At 55.1% G+C, this 21832-nt stretch overlaps 1 protein-coding gene across 15 annotated transcripts in view; it reads left to right on the plus strand.

Moving 5' to 3' along the window:
• Nucleotides 1–21832, plus strand: part of DYSF (dysferlin) — a 104378-nt gene that overhangs the window by 15935 nt on the left and 66611 nt on the right. For all 15 annotated transcript variants that reach the window (XM_055796232.1, XM_055796237.1, XM_055796238.1 and 12 more), the window contains 15 exons: nucleotides 274–389; nucleotides 694–807; nucleotides 1322–1499; nucleotides 2216–2340; nucleotides 3299–3405; nucleotides 8200–8392; nucleotides 8944–9099; nucleotides 10074–10205; nucleotides 10631–10797; nucleotides 11409–11523; nucleotides 11643–11748; nucleotides 12304–12446; nucleotides 13531–13704; nucleotides 19920–20013; nucleotides 20365–20442. In XM_055796232.1, coding sequence (XP_055652207.1) covers nucleotides 274–389; nucleotides 694–807; nucleotides 1322–1499; nucleotides 2216–2340; nucleotides 3299–3405; nucleotides 8200–8392; nucleotides 8944–9099; nucleotides 10074–10205; nucleotides 10631–10797; nucleotides 11409–11523; nucleotides 11643–11748; nucleotides 12304–12446; nucleotides 13531–13704; nucleotides 19920–20013; nucleotides 20365–20442 — 1998 coding nt within the window. The remainder of the gene's footprint in view (nucleotides 1–273; nucleotides 390–693; nucleotides 808–1321; nucleotides 1500–2215; nucleotides 2341–3298; nucleotides 3406–8199; nucleotides 8393–8943; nucleotides 9100–10073; nucleotides 10206–10630; nucleotides 10798–11408; nucleotides 11524–11642; nucleotides 11749–12303; nucleotides 12447–13530; nucleotides 13705–19919; nucleotides 20014–20364; nucleotides 20443–21832) is intronic.

Here is a 21832-nt window from a genome sequence, read left to right on the forward strand (position 1 = left end):
TGTGCTGGTTCGCACCAGCAAAGCGATGCTCCCCTTCTCTGGGGTCTCTTCCTGGGACTGGGAAGCTCTGTGATCCCCACACAGCCCCACCTTGTCTTTCCCCTGAAAAAAGGTAAGTGGTGGTAGGACTCAAAGGGGTTGAAAACTGCAGCATTTTTGTGGCCTCCAGCCGCATGTGTGTGGTCCCCATGGTCCTGCAGCAAAGCCCTGTGGGACATGTCCCCGAGGTGCCTTCGGGAATCTCTAACAGCTCTTTTTCCCTGCGGTCACCAGTGGATGATGGGCTCGGGTTCCTGCCGACCTTCGGTCCCTGCTATATCAACCTCTACGGCAGCCCCCGGGAGTTCACCGGCTTCCCTGACCCTTACGAGACGCTCAATTTAGGAAAGGTGACGTCGGCTTCTTTCCAGCACAACCTAAAATAAACTACCACTTCTCCTTGCCAAAAGAAAGCTGCTATTAACCCAAACCGGCTTTGTTACTAGGAGCTTGCACTGCATTTTCTGTCGCTGGCTATTCCCACTAGCTAAACACCTCCTGATGCCGCGCCGCTGCCCAAGTGCTCTCTACCTTGGAAGTGCTTGCAGAAATACTTTGCCTGATCTGCCGTGAAGCCCATTGAAAGCAAAGACAGAGCTCGCCTGTGGGGAGGGGGCATGGGGGTCCTGACGCCTGTCCCTGGTCTACCCCAAGGGCGAGGGAGTCGCGTATCGTGGCAGGATCCTGGTGGAGCTGGAGACCAAACTGGTGGAGCATGTGGAGCAGAAGGTGGAGGACATTTCTGTGGATGACATCCTGCGGGTAGAGGTAACAGGGTCTCCGTGGGGTACCCCGCCTTGTGGGCTCTGGGGTTGGCCCTCTGGCATGTGGGGCACTACAGAAGGGGTGTGGGTGTTGGTCCTGGGGGGTGGATGTCCCATGAGCAGTGGAGTGGTCAGTGAGCTCCTGGAGGGTGTCTCCTGCTGCGTTTCCATCCCAAGGCATCGAGCTCGCTGCATGGTGGCGAGCAGACCATGGTGAACATGGAGGGGTGGGAGGTTTGCATCAACTCCAGCACTATTGCAGATGTGCTCCTTTTGCTCGTTCCTTCAAGTTTAAACTGCATTTTTTATGGAAGTTCCTAGCCACCTCCTTTGTCAGGTGTTTCCTAAATATCACACCCCAGATTCCCTTGCTGCAATGTATGCTTTTCTTCCCTGCAATAAACCTCTCCATCTTGGAGGCCTCACTGAGCTGGTGTACACCGGGGTAGTGGAGGGTCTGTGTGTAGGACAGCAGTGGTGGTGTCTTCCCTGTGGACACAGTCCTGTGCCCGTTGCAGAAGTACCTGCGCCGTCGGAAGTACTCCCTCTTTGCTGCCTTCTACTCGGCCACCATGCTCCAAGACGTGGATGATGCCATCCAGTTTGAGGTCAGCATTGGCAACTATGGCAACAAGTTTGACAACACCTGCCTGCCCTTGGCCTCCACCACCCAGTACAGCCGGGCCGTCTTTGATGGTGAGAGATATGGGGGTGACCAAGCACTGGAATGGGCTGCCCAGGGAGGGTGTAGAGTCTCCATCCTTGGAGTTATTTAAAACTCAACTGGACAACCTGCTCAAGGTTGACCCTGCTTGAGCAGGGGTTGGACCAGATGATCTCCAGAGGTCCTTGCCCACCTCAACCATGCTGTGAAGGGGGAATATGTTCCTGCTTGAGCAGGGGTTGGACCAGATGATCCTTGCCCAACCTCAGCCATGCTGTGAAGGGGGAATACGTGTCCAGGGAGGAGTGGGGAAGCCAGGACTATTTCTCTCAGGTCAGTGCTGGCTTGAAGTGGTTTTTGAGCAGCTCCTTGGCACTCACAGTGCCTGTTTCTCTTCAAGGAAGAACCAGTGCTTTGGGGTGGCCTTTCCCTGGCCTCTGCGGGTCTCTCGCTCTGGCATGAGAAGTCCTCACCCCACTGGGGTGGTTGTTGTGGTTTCTGTCCTCAATGCTCTGCAGGAACTGCTGCAGCCGTGGAGGTTGATGCACTTCCCTTTGCACCTTGGTGTGCATTGCTCTGTTGCACATGGGGTTGGGGAACATAATTCTCATCCTCTTGCTCCAGAAGAGCCCCAGAGATGTGCTTCTGTCCAAGACACATGCCCCCCTTCGTCTCTGCTCTGGTCCTGAGGAGTGGGGTCCCCCATCACTCCAATACCATGAGCTCACCAGTGTGCTGTGCTCCCCAGGTTGTCAGTATTACTACCTGCCCTGGGGCAATGTGAAGCCTGTGGTGGTGTTGTCATCCTACTGGGAAGATATCAGCTATCGGACTGATGCGCAAAACCTTCTCCACCATGCAGCAGACAGGCTGGTGAGTGCCACGGTGGCAAGGAGCATTGTCTACCTCCTTTATGCATCCTGCCTGGGGGGACAGGGAGAGGACAGAGGCCACCTCCAGGCTTGGTTAGGTTTTGGGGTTTGATGACTCTTGTGCTTTGGAGGGGAACTCTGTCAGTGTCCTGGGTGCCCTGCTCAGCCCGTGGAGGGGAAGGGACCACCCTCATCCCCACTGGGGTGACAAGGTTGTGTGTAAAACGCAGCACTTTGCTGTCACCCACTTGCCTATTGATGCAGGTGCAGGAGGCATGGAGCTGTTGGAGTGGGGCCAGAGGGGACCACAGAGATGGTCAGAGGCTGGAGCAGCTCTGCTGTGGGGACAGGCTGGGAGAGTTGGGGGGGTTCAGCCTGGAGAAGGGAAGGCTCCAGGGGGACCAGTGCCTAAAGGGGCTGCAAGAAAGCTGGAGAGGGGCTTTTCACAAGGGCGTGTAGGAATAGGACAAGGGGGAATGGCTTCAAGCTGAAAGAGGGGAGATTCAGATCAGGTATTAGGAAGAAATTCTTCCCTGTGAGGGTGGCGAGGCGCTGGCACAAGTGTCCAGAGCAGCTGTGGATGCCCCATCCCTGGCAGTGTCCCAGGCCAGGCTCGACGGGGCTTGGAGCAACCTGGTCTGGTGGAAGGTGTCCCTGCCCGTGGCAGGGGGGTGGGACTGGATGGGCTTTAAGGTCCCTTCCAACTCAAACCATTTTATAATTCTGTGCTTCCTTCAGCTCCTGAGCTATTGGGATTTCTTGGTGTATTTTCTGTTGTTTCCCCTGGAGCTCCAACAGGAGCAAACCTGGAGGTGCAGAGCCCTGTTGGGACCCAGGCTGGAGTTTCTCATCATGAGGAGCAACCCGGGCCACTGGCTGGGAGGGTCCCAGACATGGGGTGGAGCTGGGTGCCAGGGGGTTCCCCGCTGTGCAGCTCCTCTTCCCCACCTATCATGCAGGAAGCGAACCTGGAGAAGGTCCAACTTGCCCTCAAGGCCAACCGCTTGCCAAGTGAGCTGGATGCCCTGGGTGCCCAGCTGATGGATGACGTCATTGCTGACTGCAGGTATTTTCTGCCAGTTTTGAATGTGAGCCTTTTCATGCCATTTATTGTGAGATCACTTATTTATTTTGGAAGGGTCAACTTTTTTTTTTTTTTACTTCCCCCCCCCCCCCCGCCCCCTCTGAAAAACGCCAGTCATTTGCTAATGTTTGCTTCAAAGGTTGCTGAGCCAAGGCACGGAGTTGAAAAGGTGACATTTAAGGCAAGTCATAAATTTCCAGCCTTCATGCAAGGGCTGCAGCGTGGCTCACCTGAATGAGTGGCATTGTGTCGGGGCAGGAGCCGGAGCCAGGCCAGCCCAGCCAGAGGGATGGTGGGGCTTGTGGAGTGAGGAGCCACCCACGGGGCTTCCCGGTTGAGTCTTGTGTGCACCACGTAGGAGGCACCCATGCAGAGCACCCAAAGGGGTTGTTCAGCTGTGCATGGGTGTTGTGTCCAGCGGCTGGACTGGGGGACAGGGATGTTGCAGGGCTGGATGGCACAGCCATCCCACCATCCCTGTGGGCGGCACCACCAGTGTCTGCTGCTGCTTTGCCTTTCTAAGCACTTAAACATGCGTTCAAGGGAGGCTGGCATGGTGCCACGGGCTTCCCCTCCCTGTAGCCTGTTTTTTTGGGCTGGATTGCTCTTCGTGGGGATGAGGACCCGCTCCAGGGAGCATCGCTACAATATGACCATGGCACTTTATCCAAAGGACAGCTCGGCTCTCAGGAAGCTGTTTCAGGGGCTGACCTCACCAGGGTCTTCGGGCCGTGGTTCCCCCTTCAGGTATGCCCATGAAGATGAGCTCCAAGTCCTGGCCCATGCCCATGCCTGGCCACGCAATTTCCCTGCAGCAGCTCCATGCCATCTGTTTGGGGAAGGGCCGTAGTAGTTGATGTGTTTTTAGCCCCAGCAAGCCCTTGCCAAGGGGAATGAAGAGAGCTGCTGTGCCTCTTGCAGCTTTCTTGCCTCAGGAGCTGGGTGGATAGCAGCCAAGCTGTGGAGGCAGCTCTGTGCTGGCCTTGGACACCCCACTGGTGGCTACTGGTGGCTGTGTCAGGTAGATGTCCTTGGTCACCAAGCTTGTGTGGTGATTCTTAGTATTTTACCTCAGCAGAGAGGGAGAATTTGGTTTTCTTGGCTGTCACTTAAGCCATCAAACCTCCTGGAACCAGTTGTCCCTGACCCCTTCCACAACAGCCACCAACCTGCAGGACCATGCCACTCTTTGCCTGGGCTTATGCCAGTCAGCTAAGGTTGGGGAGATGGTGCTGGGCTTGCTGCCAAGCCCTAGGTCTCCCTTTCTGTCCCCTTTGCTCTTTGAAAAGCCCAAGGAGAAGTCATGGAGGTGCTGGGGTGCAGAGGGCATGGGGTGCAGCCTTTCTGGGCCCTCCTGTGACACCCACATGGGACCAGACACCTCCTTCCTTTGGGCAAGGTGACCTTAAACAAGCTGACCCTGCTCCGCAGACCTCCTGGAGGACACGCTTAAGAAAACACACACACGCACTTACAACCTCCCTATTTATTTGCTTTTGAGCCTCATAAAGGAGATGTGTTTCATGCCCCCTCCCCCCCCTGCTGGCTCCACTGGAAAGGTCAGAGCCATCCGACAGGCTGTCAGTACCCCCCAGCTCCTGGGCATGTGGGACCTGAGGGATGAGCCATAGCTTTGGGTTTTCCAGAGATGCTGCACCTTCCAAAACAAATTCAATTAACCGGGAGGGAAGGGGAAAAATGTGGCTGTGGGATGTGCCAAGCTCGTGGTTCCTGTTGGCTCCTGGACCCTCTCTGTGTTTGGCTCCCATGGGATGCAGCTCCTGTGTCTCTGTGAGGGCTTGGTCTGGGGACCGGGGCTGGCTGGCAAGGGTGGTGCCCATGGTGGGGGCAGCTGGAACAGCCCCGATGGCTTTTTGGGGTGTTTCGCACCCCTCCATGTGCTCTGCTCTGCGGGGGATGAGCTGAGCCATGTAGCTGGACCTGTCCATGGCTGCCACCGTGCTGCTGCTGAAGCCTGGTCTCTGCGCTCAGCCAGGAGAGACTTCCTTTCCATCCGGATTTTGGAGGGATGGGAATACCCCTTGCCACTCTCCAGTGCTCCCCCATCCTCCTCCGGGTCAGGACCTCCCCAACACCTGTTCCCAGTAGGAAACCAGCGATGTGCTGCTGGCATCGCCTTACCAATGTTTTTCCCAGAGCTTTGTGTGAAGAGATGGAAGAAGGCCACCCTGGCAAAGAATTGGAAGTAGCAGACAAATGGACAAAGCCAGGGAAAGATGAGTCCTAGCAAAACCAAGTCCCCCAAATCTTGAACTGCAGCCAGTTCCTGGCAGCTCCTGCAGCTCCTTTGTGCTGGTGAGCAGCAGCACTGTCCTGGAGGGTGGGAGGGTGGGTTTTGTCTTTCCTCCAAGCTCCTGACCCTTTCTCCCATGGCACGAGGATTGCTTTGTGCTGGAGCTGGGAAGGGAGCTGCCTGTGAACTGAACCCTCCGCCGTTCCATGCCAGAGCTGGGAGCACAGCAAAATATGGAGGGGATGGCTGGAGACACCCTGCTGCAGAAGAGGGCCCGTGTTTTTGATTGTCCTTTTGTTCTTCCTCATACTTTGTCCAGTTCTGTCGTGCCTTTCCCCAGGTGGAAGCACAATGTTCACATGAGGATGCACTATGCATTTCTGTGCTGGCACGGTGATGTTCTCCATTCAGCCCTTTTGCTTTTTCCTAGTAATCCATGCCTGGAGTGGTAACAGCCAGTGCAGGACCCATGCCTGTGGACAAACTCAACGCTCCCATCTTTTGCCACCTGCCTTATAGCCAGCTTTTTGTCCAGGAGATGGCCATCCTCTTGGTCCAGGGTGGCAGAGCCCTTGGGGGAGGACAGTGCTGCCGGGGAGCCCAGGCAGGCTGTACCGGTACCCCAGCATCGCTCCGCAGAAGTCCTTTTGGGTCCAGGTTGTCCACCTCTCTGCTATTCTCTTCTTACTTGTGGTTTATACCAGTTTGTCAGATGCTAGAGTCAGGCTTGCTGATCTCAGGTTCCCCTGGATCCTCCCAGGTTTCTTTGAGGTTGCCATCATGTGGCTCGTTCCACTCCTCTAATCCTATTAATATTAACCGATATTAAGCACAAAGCTGCAGATCCCACCCAACCGCCCAGCTGTTTCCTACCTGAACTGCAGGTGATTTGCTGCTCAACTGATTCTTCCCAGTCCTCTCCTGGCTGCCAAGGCAGGACGGACCCCGATGAGGGCTCTGCCCTGATGTCCTCCTGGCTCCCAGCTTTTTTGCTACGAAAAAAGCTGCTTCCAGCTCTGGCTGACCAGCACCCATTCCTCATGTCATTGAACAGGGACAGTTCTTTGGATTTTATGCTTTTAATGGGGGCTCCTCCACATTTGTGCCTTTTTTTGTTTAACTACTTTGTGGTATTTCTACATTTCATTTGGTGGAGTCCGTGGTCTTTTCCGTTTTCCATTTGAGCCAAATTTATCTTAATTTAACTGTTGTAGTTGTTACAGGTCTGTCATGTGTGGCACCTATCTCCAGGAACAAGATGTCTTCAAACCCTTTCCATGCTGCTTGTATGATTTAACCCTTTCTGCTGATCTTTTCCACAGCTCTTTAACACATTCCCTCCTTTTTTGCTTAGTTTTATAGTTTGTCTTCCTGAAGTTAAATTCAACTGCAGTGGGTATATTTAGGGTGTTTTTTTTTTCTTTTTCTTTCCACGCTCCCTGTCCCTGCAAGGATATTGAAGTACCTCCTAGTTTCTGCCAGAGTGGTGTTTGCTTGGCGGGTGAGCAGTGTCCTTCCCGTGCACCGGTGACAGTGGAAGCCATGGAGAATGAGTGGGAGCTCAACTCAATAGCATCTGCCTCGTAATAAATACACGAAAAAAGCATGCAGACACAAAACTGAGTTCATGGAGTGCGATTGGTCTAACCATGGAGGGCTTGGGGCTGCAATCCTGATATGTTTTTTTTTTAAATTTTTTAATTTTTTTTTTTAATTTAGCTCTTTGCACAGGATGTTCCTGAATGATCAGGCTAATTACCAACACCCACAGCACTCCAGCTCCCTTTGGGAATAACAGCAAACCCAGTTCTCTGTAAAAGAAATGAAAGAACTAAATTTCACTGTCCTGGTATCAGCTGTGCATCCCTCCCTAAGCCTCCCATAACTTTGACTTTATGCAGAAAGTAGATATTTAATTTGCAAATTTGGCCAGACCAGGTCATTAACCTGGGACAACCTGTCCCAAGCAGGTACCGTGGTGTGCATCCATCCATGGCGTGTCTCGAAGAGTATAGCTGGGCAAGAGATGCTGTCCTTATTTATCATGCAATGAAAACAGGGCTTATGGAGCCCAGTCCCAGCCCAAGGGGGGAGCGCTGCAGCTGGCAGGGGGCTGCAGGTTGGGAGCTGGGAGAAAGAAGAGCATTTATAACAGCAGCACCATAATTTACTGCATTTTACAGGAAAACCTCTAAATGGCTTAGCGCAGCGAAGATCCTTCTGGACTCCCGAAACATTTATCCAGCAGCTTGAATCAATTTATATTAAAGTGTGTGTGTGTGTGTGCACGGTGTGCATGGCTCAGCCAGGGCCCCATCCTGGCTGCTGCGGGTGATGCGTGGGGGCTGCAAGTGTGGTTTGAAGCTCCTTTGCTCTTGGCATTGCTGTGTTCCCCAAATCTATCTTGGGCAGCTTGTTAATTCTTTGGAAACTTGCTGGAAAGGAGGAAAAAAAATTAAAAAGACAGCAAAACCCCACCAGAGGGTGAGCTGCTAACACCGCATCTCTGCCCACCCCCACAGCCTGGCCCTGCCCGACGTCCTGGGAAAGCCGGCCAGCACCCACCTGGACCAGAGCATGTACCGGTTCCGCAGCGCCAACTTGGAGGAGATCGTAAAGGCAGCCCTGAAGTTCAAACACGAGGACTCGAGCCTGTTGGCAGCCCTGGAGCAGGCAGAGGACTGGCTCTCCAGGCTGAAGGCCATGGCAGAGGAGGTAACGCTGCTGTGGTGGTGGCAGGAGCTGCCAAGGCGGGGGTGGGGGTTGCTCTTCCCAAGCCCTCCGCCATGGTGCTGGTTTGGTGCGATGGCTGTGAGCAGTCACCTGGTGGCACAGTGCAAAGCATCGATACTGCTCTCTGAAGTCAATCCTGGCCCCCCATGCAAGGGTGGCACCCATGCCCCCCCGCAGTGATGTCAATGAGGTAGGAAGGCGCTAGGTTTGGCACCCAGCTGTTGAGGTTTAGCCTGCTCATGGCAGAGCTTTACAGCACGGCCAGTGAACCCTCAACCAAAGCTGCTACAGTGACCTGGGCTGGCTGTGGAGGGTAGGGCTTGGGGAAACATGGGGCTTCTCTGCCCTGGCCAGACCAAGGTGGGATCTGGAGCTGCTGAGGTGGGATTTGGGTTGACTGGTCTCTCTCCATGGGCTTGGGTTGGCAGCGGGACCCGGGGCACGGCTGCTCTCCACCCTCCTGCATCCCTCTGCGGCTGATGTGCTAGTATGGAGCCCCCCTGGTTTTACGCTATGGCTTTTGTGTTTTCCAGCCCCAAAACAGCCTGCCCGATATAGTGATCTGGATGCTGCAGGGAGACAAGCGCGTAGCCTATGCCCGCGTGCCAGCCCATGAGGTCCTCTTCTCCAGAAACATCTCCAGCTGCTGTGGGAAGAACTGTGGGAAGCTGCAGACCATCTTCCTGAAGGTACATTGGCTTTTTGTATATGTGCATACCTCATGTTGATTTTTAAAATGTTTTCATCTGAAAAAAAAAAGAGAGAAAATCAAGCAGGGAAACCTGAAATCCCAACACAACCTTAACCCATGAGTGCCTGGGGCTCCAGGGACACCCAGCCCCTGTTGAAGTTGGCTCCTGCATGGCGGTGCTCCTGGTGGAGTTCAGCTTCCCTTACATGGTTCTGCAGCAGATCCTTATGATTATCTTCATTTTTGCAAGTTCCAGGGCAGTGAAGGTGGGCGCACTTTGGCCCACATAGTGCTTTTTAAAAAAATATGTTATATTTTTAATTTTTTAAATTTTTTTTTTATGTTACTTTATGTTTTTCAAAATTCCTGACCCTCTGCCACCCCAGGAAATTTAAGCTGCGGCCTCCTCTGCCAGACACTTTTCACATCTCAAATGATATTTCTTTGGCCTTTTGCTGCATGCCAGCTTGGGAGCAGACAATCAGTGCTGAACAAGCTCTAAAAAAATAAAGTCAAATGAAATAAACTGAATAAACCCCAAAACCCCAAGCCCAGCTGGCAGAAAAAGATGAACCAAAATATATATTTTTTTTCTGTACTTTAGCTCTGGATGGAAAACTAGCATCACTTGAAGGGGGAAAAAAGTGACTGAGAGAAAAAAAAGGGCAGTGAGACATCTCCCTGTTTATTCTTTCTATTTTTGCCGAAGTACCTTGCCTGGGTTTGGTGTCCTAGCCCTGGAGGGCGTCTCACCGAGACACAAAAGCCCTGACCACCAGAGCTTTGAAGCTCCTCAAGGTTGTCCCCAAAGTGCTCTTCATGCTGTTGATGTCCCAGTTCCCAGGCATGCTCTGTGTTCCACCTACCCAGCTGGGGCTATGGGGATTTTGTACCCATGCCACCAGCCTTGCACCCCAAGCATCCCCCGTTAATGTCCTCCCTGGAGATATTAACGGGCTCTGCCTTTGGCAGTACCCACAGGAGGAGGCTATGGGTCCGAGGATCCCAGCCCAGATCCGAGTCCAGCTCTGGTTCGGGCTGTCGGTCGATGAGAAGGAGTTTAACCAGTACGCCGAGGGGAAGCTCTCCGTCTTTGCTGAAACCGTGAGCATCTCGCAGGACCACCATGAAGGGTTGTTTTTTTTTTCTCTCTGGTGTGGGCAGCAGCTCCACCATGGAGGGGAAGGGGTGGGCTGGACCCCAGGTGAGGGCACTGCCAGGCTGGGGGTCACATCAGCCCCTACCCACTGTGAGAAGAAAGAGCTGTTTCCACCAGCATCCAGCCTGAAAGGCTGTGGAGGAGGTCGGTAACGAGCCATAAAGGCTCACTGTGGCTTCACATCTCCTTCCACCTGCTGAGGGGGGAAATGTGGGGGTGCCTGTGGGGGTGGGGTGGGGTTAGGCTCTTCCCAGGAGGTCTGTCCTCAGGATGGGGCTGGGGCTCTCCAGGAAAGAAGGGATTATTCCTGAGATTTCAAAAGGGGTTTTGTGCCTCCAATGCAAAGCCCTCTCTGCTTTTGCTCCCCTAGTATGAGAACCAGACCAAGCTGGCGCTGGTGGGGAACTGGGGCACGACCGGCCTGACCTACCCCAAATACTCAGATGTCACCGGCAAGATCAAGCTACCCAAGGACAGCTTCCGCCCCTCCGCAGGATGGACCTGGGCTGGGGACTGGTTCATCTGCCCAGAGAAGACGTGAGTGATGGCTTTTTGCAAAGAGCAGAGCCTGGGTGGGCTGCCCCAGGCACCTCAAAAACCTGAGCAGATGCTAAGTTGGTGGCAAGGTCATGCAGAAAGCTGGATGCAGGTCTGGGGTGCCGTGGGCATTCCTGCTCTGTCTGCCCCATCCTTGGTAGGCAGCAGTGTTAACACAAAATGCATGGTCTCTGTGCTGGGTGATGTTCCTGGGGTGGTGGGTGCTGCACAGGTGCTTGGGGAGGTGATGGTCCCAGCACCCAGCTCACCGTGGTGCCTGTGCGAGCCCCACGCTGAGGAGCTTTGGAGGTGGGATCCCAGGGGGGCACTGAGGGGGTGGGAGGGGTCGGTGGGTGCTCAGCACAACTCTGCTGTCTTCTTGAATTGGATTTACAGTCTGTGTCTCGGGCTTCACCTGGGCCAGGTCGCTGAGGTCCCGTGGGACCTTTGCTTGGTGCCTCGGGGTGGAAGATGTTCAGGAGGCAAAGCGTGTGCTGGAGTGGCATGGCCGGCCCTCAGAGGGGAGGCGACACGAGGCTGTGCTGCTGCCTGTGCAGGGCTGGGAGGGCAGGAGGGCAGCCCCTGACGCCGTGCCTCTCCCCACGGTGCAGGTTGCTGCATGATGTGGACGCCGGGCACCTGAGCTTTGTGGAGGAGGTGTTTGAGAACCAGGTCCGTCTGCCTGGAGGCCAGTGGATCCACATGACCGATGCCTACACTGACGTGGTAAGGGTGAAGCAGGTAGCTGGGGGCTGAGCACCACCCCAGGAAGCCCCCGGGGGCTCAGGGAAGACTTAGGCATCTGCTGGGCATCATTTGGTTGAAAACATCCCTGCATCCCACAGAACGGGGAGAAGGTCCTGCATAAGGATGAGATTGAGTGTCCTCCAGGCTGGAAATGGGAAGATGTGGAGTGGGACACAGATCTCAACAGAGCTGTGGATGAGAAAGGTATCAGAAAGCCGTTTTGGGCATCCATCCTGTTTTCATCCCATTTACCCTGCCTATCCTGGTGTTTCCTTCCACGGTCTCAGCCAGCATCAGGGATAACATCTTCATGGCTGTGTGAGCTGTCCTGCTGGCTCCAGGAGAAGGGGGTCAGGCCCTGGGGGTACACTCTCCCCCTTTCTCTGACTGAGGCTGGGGCTGTGGGGTGGGCAGCCACAAAGGCAATGCTTTCCTTGCTGTTGGAGATAGTCCAGGCTGTTCTTTTGGAAGATCTTACCTGGCTTCTGGTAAAAGAGAAATGGAAAGCATCATGGCAGAGAGCATCCAAGATGGTCACAAAGGCTGGGGTTGCCTGAGGAAGGAAGGACAGGGAGGAGAGTCCCCAAGCTGTGACTTTGAGCCAAGGGCTGGCAGTTGTTGTCTGCACGGACCAGCAAACTGGTACCTGGACAAACCTTTGCTATTAAAGCTGTTCCAGTCTGGATATACAAGAGAGGTCCCTGATGGGAAGCAGGGGCTCTTCTCCCGCCTTCACCCAGGTGTTGCGTTCTCTCCAAGGCTGGGAGTACGGCATCACCATCCCGCCGGACCGCAAGCCCAAGTCCTGGGTGCCAGCTGAGAAGATGTACCACACCAACCGGCGACGGCGCTGGGTGCGGCTTCGCCGGAGGGACCTCGCACAGATGGAGGCCATGAGGAAGGTAGGATGGGGGCAGGGAGAAGAGGGTGAGAGCGGGTTGGGGCCATGTCCCTGTCTCTCCATGTGAAGGTGGAGGTGCCTGGCCTTCTGCAGAGACCTGCTGTGCTTTGGAGCCTGGTGGCCCTGGTCTCCACGTTGGAGCAGACAGCAGCCTCTGTGGTTTCCACCATGGGGGTCAACGTCTCCCAGAGATGGAGACTACTCCAGGGGTGCTTGGTTGGGCTGCGGGGCGGAACAGGGACCTCCATCAGCACCGCGAAACAGTTCGGGGAACCAGGGCTGGCAGAGGTCCCTTGTCTGTTCCCTCTCCAGGTCCCGCTTCCCTCTAGGTGGTGCAATTGGACTGCATATGCCACCGCAGCACTGCTGCTCTTCCCTCCCCACAGCCAGTTCTCAAGACACTTGCCTCCCTTTCCAGCACTTTTTCTAGATAGTTGTGGTTGGAAAGCATGGAAAGCCCCTGCCGCCCCATTTGCCAAAGGGATGCAAGTGTCACAAGGAGGTGACAGCTCTGGGAAGAAAAAAAACCTTCATGGACTTATGACTGCTGTGGCTGATGATGGTGGCAGAGCTATGGTGGCCCTGCAAAGGATCACAAGTGGTGGCAAAGTGGAGGGAGGGCAGGCTGGGAAGGTGGAGGCACTGGTGCTACACAAGCCAGGGCAGGATGCAGCCCTCTTCTTGCTCAGCATGGCCAGCTCCCAGCCCAGCGATGCTTTTCCAAGTGGGTTTCACCCCAGGGACTGGATGGATCCCCAACAGTGGGCTTGGCAGTGCCGGGTTAATGGTTGGACTCAGTGCCCTTAAGGGTCTTTTCCAGCCTCAATGATTCTGTGATTCTGTTCTGTGATTCTATGCTGGAGAGGTCGAGGGAGGACGTGGGGTGGAACAACTGTAGCAGGCAACACCTTGATAAGACTGGACCCAGGTTTGAGTGGGTGCAACCTTGGCCCTGGAGAGCCCTGTGCACGAGCGGCTTTGCCCCTTGGCTGTGCCAGCATCCCACCGTGGTCAGCTGCAGAGGGGCCATGGGATGGTGGGACTGAGCCTGCCACGCTGAGCCCCGGCGTGTCCCTGTCTGGCAGCACAAGCAGGAGGAGCTGGATGGGGAGGGCTGGGAGTATGCCTCGCTCTTCGGCTGGCGCTTCCACCTGAAGCATCGACGCACCGACACCTTCCGTCGCCGCCGCTGGAGGCGCAGGATGGAGCCCCTGGAGCGCACCGGGGCCGCCGCTGTCTTCGCCTTGGAGGGGGCCCTGGTAGGTACCCACCCTTCCCCAAAACACTGCTGCCTGGGAGCGGGAGCCCAGTTGGGTCTGCTCCCACCCTCCATCCCATCCCTGGGAGTGGAGCTGGAGCAAAGCTCGTTATCTGCCGCTCATTATCTGCCACTCGTTATCTGCTGCCTGCACCCGCTGCTGTTTGTTTAGCTAATATTCTGGCTTTCTTAATACACAGGGTTTCATAATCCTTTGGCTTTTCCAATAACTAAATGAGAACCAACCACAGCAGTACAAAGCCCCTATTATAGGACTTCTTATTATTTTTTTTCCCCTCTATTTGGCTTTTTTTCCCCTCTTTCTCTGCCCTGTCCTTCCCTCCGTCCAGCGTTTGAACTCAGCAGCCCCTTTGGGACACAAGCGGCTCCATGGCATTCGCCTGCATAAGCCCTGAGCCCACACTAGCCCCATCTCGGGGGGGGGGGGTCTCGGCTGCCGCCCACCCCCAGGGCTGCCAGTGGCGCCCTGGCTTCCCCTTCACCCTGGCGCCTGTTGATGTGATTTTTTCAGCCAGACGCTTCATCCCTCTGCGTCCCGGCAGAGGCGATTGAGGAGGATTTAGCTGGAAAACCCTGTAACATGAGGTGTGTGTCCGTGCACACGTGCGGGTGTGTGTGCACACCCGTGGGGCTGTGCAGGAATGCCCCCTGCCCCCCACCCCCATCTCTGTGGGTGAGGGGAGGTGGGTGGGGGGTGTCTGCTGCTGGCTGCCTTGGGTCTCTGCTCCATCATGCGGTTCTCCAAGGGACTCAGCTGTGCCCTCGTTTTGCCTGTGTTGGCTTGCAAATGGAATGGGTTTGTGAGTTTGGCTGCTGATGGACCCGTCTGCTGGGAGGTACTAGGGGATGTGGGGGAGACCTGAGGGAGGAAAATCCCCTCCCCATGCATGTGGGGCAGAGGCTGAAGCAAAGGGGAAGAGGAAAAAAAATCCCCATTAAAATAGCAATTGTGGCAACGTGCCTGGGAGCTGCTGCTTGCTTCGCTCCCGGTGATGCTGACACAGTGGCACGGGGTTCCAGGTTGATGTGGGCATCCCCTGGTGTCAAGGGCATGCTGCTGAACCCCCACCTGCCCCAGGCTGCTTGGGCCTGCTCCTTTCAGCCCTTTACCCCCAATGCCTGTTAGATCTGATGGTACATACTTTGCATATTTATTTTCCAAGCATTTCTTAGCCATGTCAGTCAGTGCTGGAGTGCCCAGTTCTTAGCAGCCTCCCAAATCTCTCATTTAGCTTTATGCCAGAGTTACAGATGTAACTTCTATTATATTATCACATAAAAAATCCAGTTTATTGTTTTGCTTATTTTCTAACTGAAAACAATTCTAGCAAAAAAAGCAGTTGTTCTGTGTTGCCTTGACATGCCTTGCTGTGCCTTGCCTTGCCATGCCATGCCTTGTTTTTCTCTCTCCCCCTGCCCCAGCAAACACTGCTCTGAATGTCACTGCTGCCCCTGTATGGCCCCAATGCGGACATCCTGTTCCCTTATGCCAGGCATGAACCGTAAATTTTCCCTGCTTGAGTGTCAGCAAAGTGTGAGGGGAACGCTTCGAGGTGACTGCAGGGTCCCAGGGGGCAACCAGGTCCCGTTGCTGTAGGACTGTGCTGCTCCTGGGACCTGACCCGTCGCCTGGGCAGGGTGATGCCATCTGACAAGGAGTAGTATTTACATCAGACGCAGAGATTTTGGGGGATGCTGCCCCCACAGGGGACAGCTTGGGAGGGAGCAGCCCGGGAGAGCAGCAGGTGAATCCCTCCCCAGCCCTGGCTCTGGCACCCAGCAGCCTGGCGGGTGCAGGACCAGGCCACCCGCCCTTTGGGCTCCACTCACCGCATTCCCCTCCGCAGTAGGTCATTCTGGCTTGCCTTGGTGCCCTCATATTTTGGGGTTACTGGCCACATTTTCTGTGGTTGCTTGGTTTTCTGTGCATTGCTTTATAAACGATCTTGCCATACTTTCTGGTTTTGCAGCTTCATGCCTTTCCAGCTCTTCTTTCTCACTTGAATGACTTACATATTTTTCCAGGATGCTCCATCCCGAAATAATATCTAAATTTATCTGGCGGCTCCTCTACAGCAACCCCAGACCCTCTGGACCTGCACAGGGTCAAACCCTCCATCCACTGGAGCCGCACGTGGGGACTCAGCAGAGCTGGGAACAGGGTGGTGGGGTGAAATGATGCCAAGGATGGCAATGTATGAGCGGGTGCTGAGGGCTGGGAAGGTTGGGCACTGATTTTTTGCCACATCTGTTTTTAATGCTTTTTTAACACGGGCAGAGCAAGGCAGCTTTGGCAGGCTGAGGTCTCAGGTATGCAGAGCTGGGAAGGGCACCGGGATGGGGCAGTTCCAGCTGCTGCCACCGGCTCCCCTCAGACTGAAGCAGAATAAAGATGCTGTCAGGAGAGGGAGCCTGGAGCATCCTCCCAGCTGAGGTTTTACCCAGGCCTGGGGCCAGGGCTGCCACTGGCACGCCACCGGCTGCCGGAGCCTCCCGAAGCCCCTCCTGTCTGCTCTGTCCTGTTCCTGTTATCTGCCACCTTCTCCATGAAAGGCATTTGTGCAATTTTGTGGTTGTGGCATGGGTTGCCGTCCAGCAAGGAGCCGTACAGCGGTGCAGGCAAACTGAAGCGGAGGGAGGATTAAAGTGCAAAGGCAGACAGAACAAGCCAACACCCCAAGTGCTAATTCCCCGAGCTATTCAAAAGGGTTGGTTCCAACAGGAAGATAATACCAAATACGACCAGCAGGAATGCGTCTTGGATGCAGAAATGTGTGGATGGGTGCTTGGGTTTTCTGGGCCTCCTTTTTCCCAGGGATGCTCAGCCTGCATTGCTCCCGCCTTGCCAAAGTGAGCAGTGGTTGCCGTTTAGGCGTGCTGGACCCCAGCACCTCGGGGCCAGGCTGCCCCAGAGCTGGGAGCAGCCAGCACGCGGAGCCCCAGCGGGTTGCCCGGCTGCTGAGAGGTGTTTTGTAGGAGCTGGGGACTCCTTGGCAGAGGCTTTCCCCAAAAAATCCCACTCTGGCCATGCTGCCCCTGTTGAGATGAGCAGCTGCAGTCCCGGGGACACCTGTGGGGCTCAGCACCTTTGCAGGGTGAGCTCAGCATCTGTTCGGATGGACCCTGCAGGGTGTGAGCATGCGCTCCCAGCTGGCCTGGCTCCCTGCGGTGGGGGGGGGGGGTTGCTGTGTGACTGGGTCACCCCAGGTCCTGCCCCTCACCCATCCCCACTGCATCACATCTGCCCCCAGACCCACACATACTTGCATGCGCACGCGTGCACAATTTCTTTTGCCTGCTTGCTCTCCCCAGGCACGCGCTAACTCCTGCTTTTGCTTGCATTTTGCTGCTCACACATGCTCCACCCTTACCCTGACCCCAGGCAGCAGGGAGGCAGGGGATGTCCCCCAGTGCCCTGTCCCACAGGGAGCAGTGTCAGGGCCAGGCAGCGTGGATGCTCACACGGTGGTGCTGCCCAGAGCCAGGCCAGGTGCTGCTGCGAGGACTCGTGGCGCTGCCATGCGGCACTGGGTTTTGGTTGCCTGGGATACAATTAGCCTGATGGGTTTGGGGTGCCCGTTGGGGTATGTTGAGATGCCTCAGATGTTGCTTCCCACTGATTCACCTGCTCTTCCCTGCTGGCCCCAGCTGTGGGCTCTGCAATGCAGAAGGATGGTGGCTCTTTCCTTTCTGGTCTGCTGTTTTCTCGACAGTCCTTGGAGCCTTCCTGCAGCCACCCATGTCTTGGGACTGTCCTCGCATAGCTCAGGGTAGGACTCTGCTTAGGCAAGTAGACCTGTGGTGAGCCCATGAGCGTGCTGGGCAAAGCATCTTGTCCACTGGGTCACCCGCTTTGCCTCTGCCATGACCACCCTCTCCTCTCTATTGCCTGTGACTTGGCATCCCCCTCTACCCCCAGGGACACCCACAGAGCGCCTGGTGCTTATTGCTTCTCGTGATGGGTCCCAGCTGGCTAATGGGGAGCTTGAGACCAAGAAGCTGGTGATGCAGAAGGCTTTGAGCACTCTCGCCCATGCCCAAAACGTGAAGCCAGTGTCACGCCACTGCTTGCAGCACTGTCCCTCTGGTTTTGCCTGTATTCTGCCTGTATTTCACCTGTGCACCAATGTCCCCCCGTCCCAGTATGAACTGGGCAGCTTTCCTTTCCCTTGGGTTTGCTGGCTTGGCCATCGCCTCCATCATATTAGCTCGTTCCTAAGTTTCCCTCTCTGTGACATTGTGTCCCAGTTTTTTGGGATCTGCCATTTGGCAGCTCACTTCTCACTGACAGTCATTAAAAGAGAAGGACCGCAGGACATGGTGTGGCCCCCAGGCACCACTTTGCCCTCAGTCTGAACTGTGGGAAGCCCAGAGCTGAGCTCTGCAGCTTGAAGCTGTCTCCAGTTTCTGATGGAAAGCGCAGTGGCTTTGCCCTGGAGCTGCAAGCAGCCCCCCGACCCTGCAAGCCCCATTTTCTCCCATCCTTCTCCAAAATCAGCTGAGGGAAGCCTTTGGTTGATGGAGAGCTTTGGGTTTTCCATGCCAGGCTGGAAAATCTTGCCTGTTTCTGCCAGTGTGATGCCCCAGCTTTGGCTCTTCACCAAATGCGGTTGAGACACCACTGAATGGGTAGGAGAAGAGCAGGGACGTGAATTAGACCAGGGGGATGACTGCCAGGGTGGGCCTGTGGTGCCACCGGGGGTTGGCCAGGGTGGAAGGCACCAGTTCTGTAGCTTTGTGCCCAAACTACCAACCGGCTGCACCAAGTGGGGGGGTCCTGATGGGAGAGCCCAGCTGCAGAGGAGCCCTGCTGGGGGCAGAGCAGTGGGATGAGGGTGCCTCTGTCCCCCGGTGCTCCTACACCCACGGCACGTGGCTGCAACCTTGCCCTATGCACTGTGCATGGGCTTCAGCTGCAGGACCCAGCACCTGGGAACCCCGTGGGGACAGGGTGAAGGGAGGAGGACGTGGGGGTACTTCATCCTGCGTGCAGACCCCAAAGAGTAAACTACAGTCCTGAGCAAGAGCGTTTTCCAGCTTGCTCTCTCCAAGGCATGCTTTCCATGGTGTTTTGGGGTGTGAGGAGCCCCCCTTCCTCATGATGGACAGAGCCGGGGGGTCCCCAAGCCCTTGCTGAGGGCATCAGGGAGCAACCCCTGCCTGTCTTGGCTGCTGGTCTCCTCCACTTGCCCTTCCCCAGGCTAGCAGTGGATGCAGGTTGGGGGGGGACGGGACTGCAAAGACTGGCGGTCTGCTGGGCAGAAAGGTCATAAAAATAACTGAGGAGCTATTCATCTCCTGCGGGGAGGGGGGCGAGGGAGGGAAGGCAGTGCTGGAGGTTGCCTTGCAAACCCTCGGCGCGACCTCACCGCCGTAAATACAGCGCGAACCCCAGGGCTTCCTCTGCAGACAGTGTCATGGTAATTGCGATTCCTGCCTGGAAAGGCGAGGAGGGCTCTGCAGACCACCTAAGCTCCTGACTCATTTTTGGGACCAGGCGGCTCTGGAAACTCCATCGTGGACCTGCTTTTTTTTTCTCTTTTTCCTTCTTTCTTTTTCTTTTTTTCTCTAAATGCCCCTCCTGTCTCTCCCTAGCATTTGATAATTGAAAAATTTTTAAAGATCAGATTTACACTCGCCAGGAAGTTACCTTTACGCTCCTTTTCCTGCAACTAAATATTTCAAGCCAAATGTGGCAATTAGGAGGTGATAAAAGGCTGGCTCTCCCAGGCGAACACAAGAGGAGGGAATAGTGATGGCCAGGGTCAGCCAAGGCAGAGAACAGGGCATTTGGCTGCATTTGACACTGTCTGTATCACTGTTCACAAAGTTTATATTCCATTAATTTCCTCGCTAGGGGACTTAGTGAAATTGCTTTAATTGCTGACTACTGCTCTGAGAACGATGAACTTCATGGAGGTGCTTTTCTATGCTGGTGAGATGCTGGGAGGGGATGTGAGGTGGTGATCCTCAGGCTGCTTCTGTTGTCGTGTCCTGTTTTCTCTGGGGTCCCCTCTGCCCTCCTGGGGCAGAAGAGCCTGAGAGTCCCTCCATGGGCGGCCAGCAGGCACTGGAAGCCCAAAGTCCTCTTGGACACCAGTATGGATGATACCCTGGAGGACTCCATCCTGCGGGGAGCCCCCGGCTGTGGGGGTGGTCCTGGCATGACTGACCTTGCCTTGCTTTCTCTTGCAGGGAGGAGTGACAGACGACAAGAGCGATGATGGCAAATCCGTTTCCACCCTTAGTTTTGGTGTCAACAGACCCACCATTTCGTGCATATTTGACTGTAAGGGCCCAAGGGTCAGAGGGGAGGGTGAAATTCCCCGGCAGTGAGTCCCAGTGTGGGGTCTCTGCTTTGGAGACCCCATAGCCGAGCATTTCCATCCTCTTCCTCTCGCCCACCTTGAGTGCAGGTGGATGGAAAGGGGTGGGTGGGCAAGGATGGGGCACGGCTTGTTCTCCCAGGAGCATTGACATGCTCAGGGCTCACTGCTCACCTGGGGAGCTACGGGAAGGATTAAGCCAAGCTGCCCTCAGACCTGAGCCTGGGGCTGGTTATAAAAGCCCAGCTATACTCCTGGTGTGCTACACTCATCCCCAGACTCATCCCTTAACTGTTTCACATTCCTCTGTACAGGTGGGAACAGGTACCACCTCCGCTGCTACATGTACCAAGCACGGGACCTGATTGCCATGGACAAGGACAGCTTTTCGGGTAAGCCCTAATGCTCCTGTCCGCTTGTTTGTGCTTGTAATTAGTGCTGTAATGAATGCTGGGGAGTAGTGGGGTCTGTAAAGCTAATTTTGGGGTATTGATTGATGTGAAATGAGGGGTGTTGAGCAGCCAAACAACACAAGGCAGCAGCATAAGGCTTTCCCAAGGCAACCATATGTGAGAAACCAACCAGAAACCACAAGTTACCCAGGTCAGCCCTGAGTCAGAGCTGTTTGCTTTGCTAATAGCTCCTTCTCCGCAGCCTGAGGTGACGCTGGGTGGCAAGGCTGGGTAGCAGACAGCTCAAGGACATGACAAATAAAAACAGAGTGGCAGGCAGGGATGTTTACTGTGGCACATCGCCACAAGCCTCCTCGCTGGGCTTGTGAGCTGGGGGATCGAAGGGAGGACAGACAGCTCTGGGCTGGTGTCGAGATGATGGAGCATGGGGCAGAAACCGCTGTGAGATGTGCTCAGAAAAATTTAAAAGGGTGTAATTAGGACCTCAGAGCAAACAGGCACCTTCTTCTCTGGGATCCTCATGAAGTTTCTGGTTGGATTTACGTGCTCTCAGCATCCAGCTTGCTCCCAGCTGGTTGAATTCCTTGCAGGGCAGGAGGGCAGCAGTCTCCTGGGTCTGGGGCTTGTGGAGGGGATTTGTCCTGTGGTTTGGGGAAGGGATCAAGGCTGAAGAAGGGAGACCCTGTTTATTAGGAATGAAAGAATTGACTGAAAATGCGGTTGGAAAGGAAAATACCCAACAGTGGCAAATCTGTAAAACTGTTCATATTTGTTTTCATGACCAAGCATTAAATTGAGCCGCTGCTCCTCTGCTCTCCGTGCTGGAAACTTTGCAAGGGGGCTGGCAGGCAACCATTGGGGGGTTTCCTTAGGGGAGCTGATGCCTGAACTGGGCCTCCTTCAGACCTGACTGTAAAAAATGTCCCTTCATGGAAAAAAAGTGTGGTCCCAGGTGGAGATAAAGAGTGTCCTGGTCTTTAGGCAAGAAGCTTTCCATGTCCTGCTGCTCAACGCATCCCCAGTGCATCTTCAGGCACTTCTGAAACTGCCAGACTTGAGTTGATGTGGTCAGGATGTCCTGTGCTGAGCTCATACTTTCTGGGCTAGGAAATCAAGTCAGAATAAGTTATTTTATCTGTTGGGCAGCTCTGTTATCTTTTGGTGCTGAAGGGTGCTTGGGTGTAGGTGATTTGGTTTTAGGATCGTTTTGTTCGCAGCAGAGACCGAAGTGTGGCTGCAGAAGTGGGAGGACATGCCAGGAATGGTCATGTGTGTTTGACCTGAGCAGGGACCAGCCTCCCCGGCAGCCGGAGGATCCCACATCCTCTTCCCCATGGGCTGGGCCATCCCAGCCAGGTGGCCCCGCAGC

Source organism: Falco peregrinus, chromosome 2 (assembly GCF_023634155.1).
Source record: "Falco peregrinus isolate bFalPer1 chromosome 2, bFalPer1.pri, whole genome shotgun sequence".
Taxonomy (NCBI): Eukaryota; Metazoa; Chordata; class Aves; order Falconiformes; family Falconidae; genus Falco; species Falco peregrinus.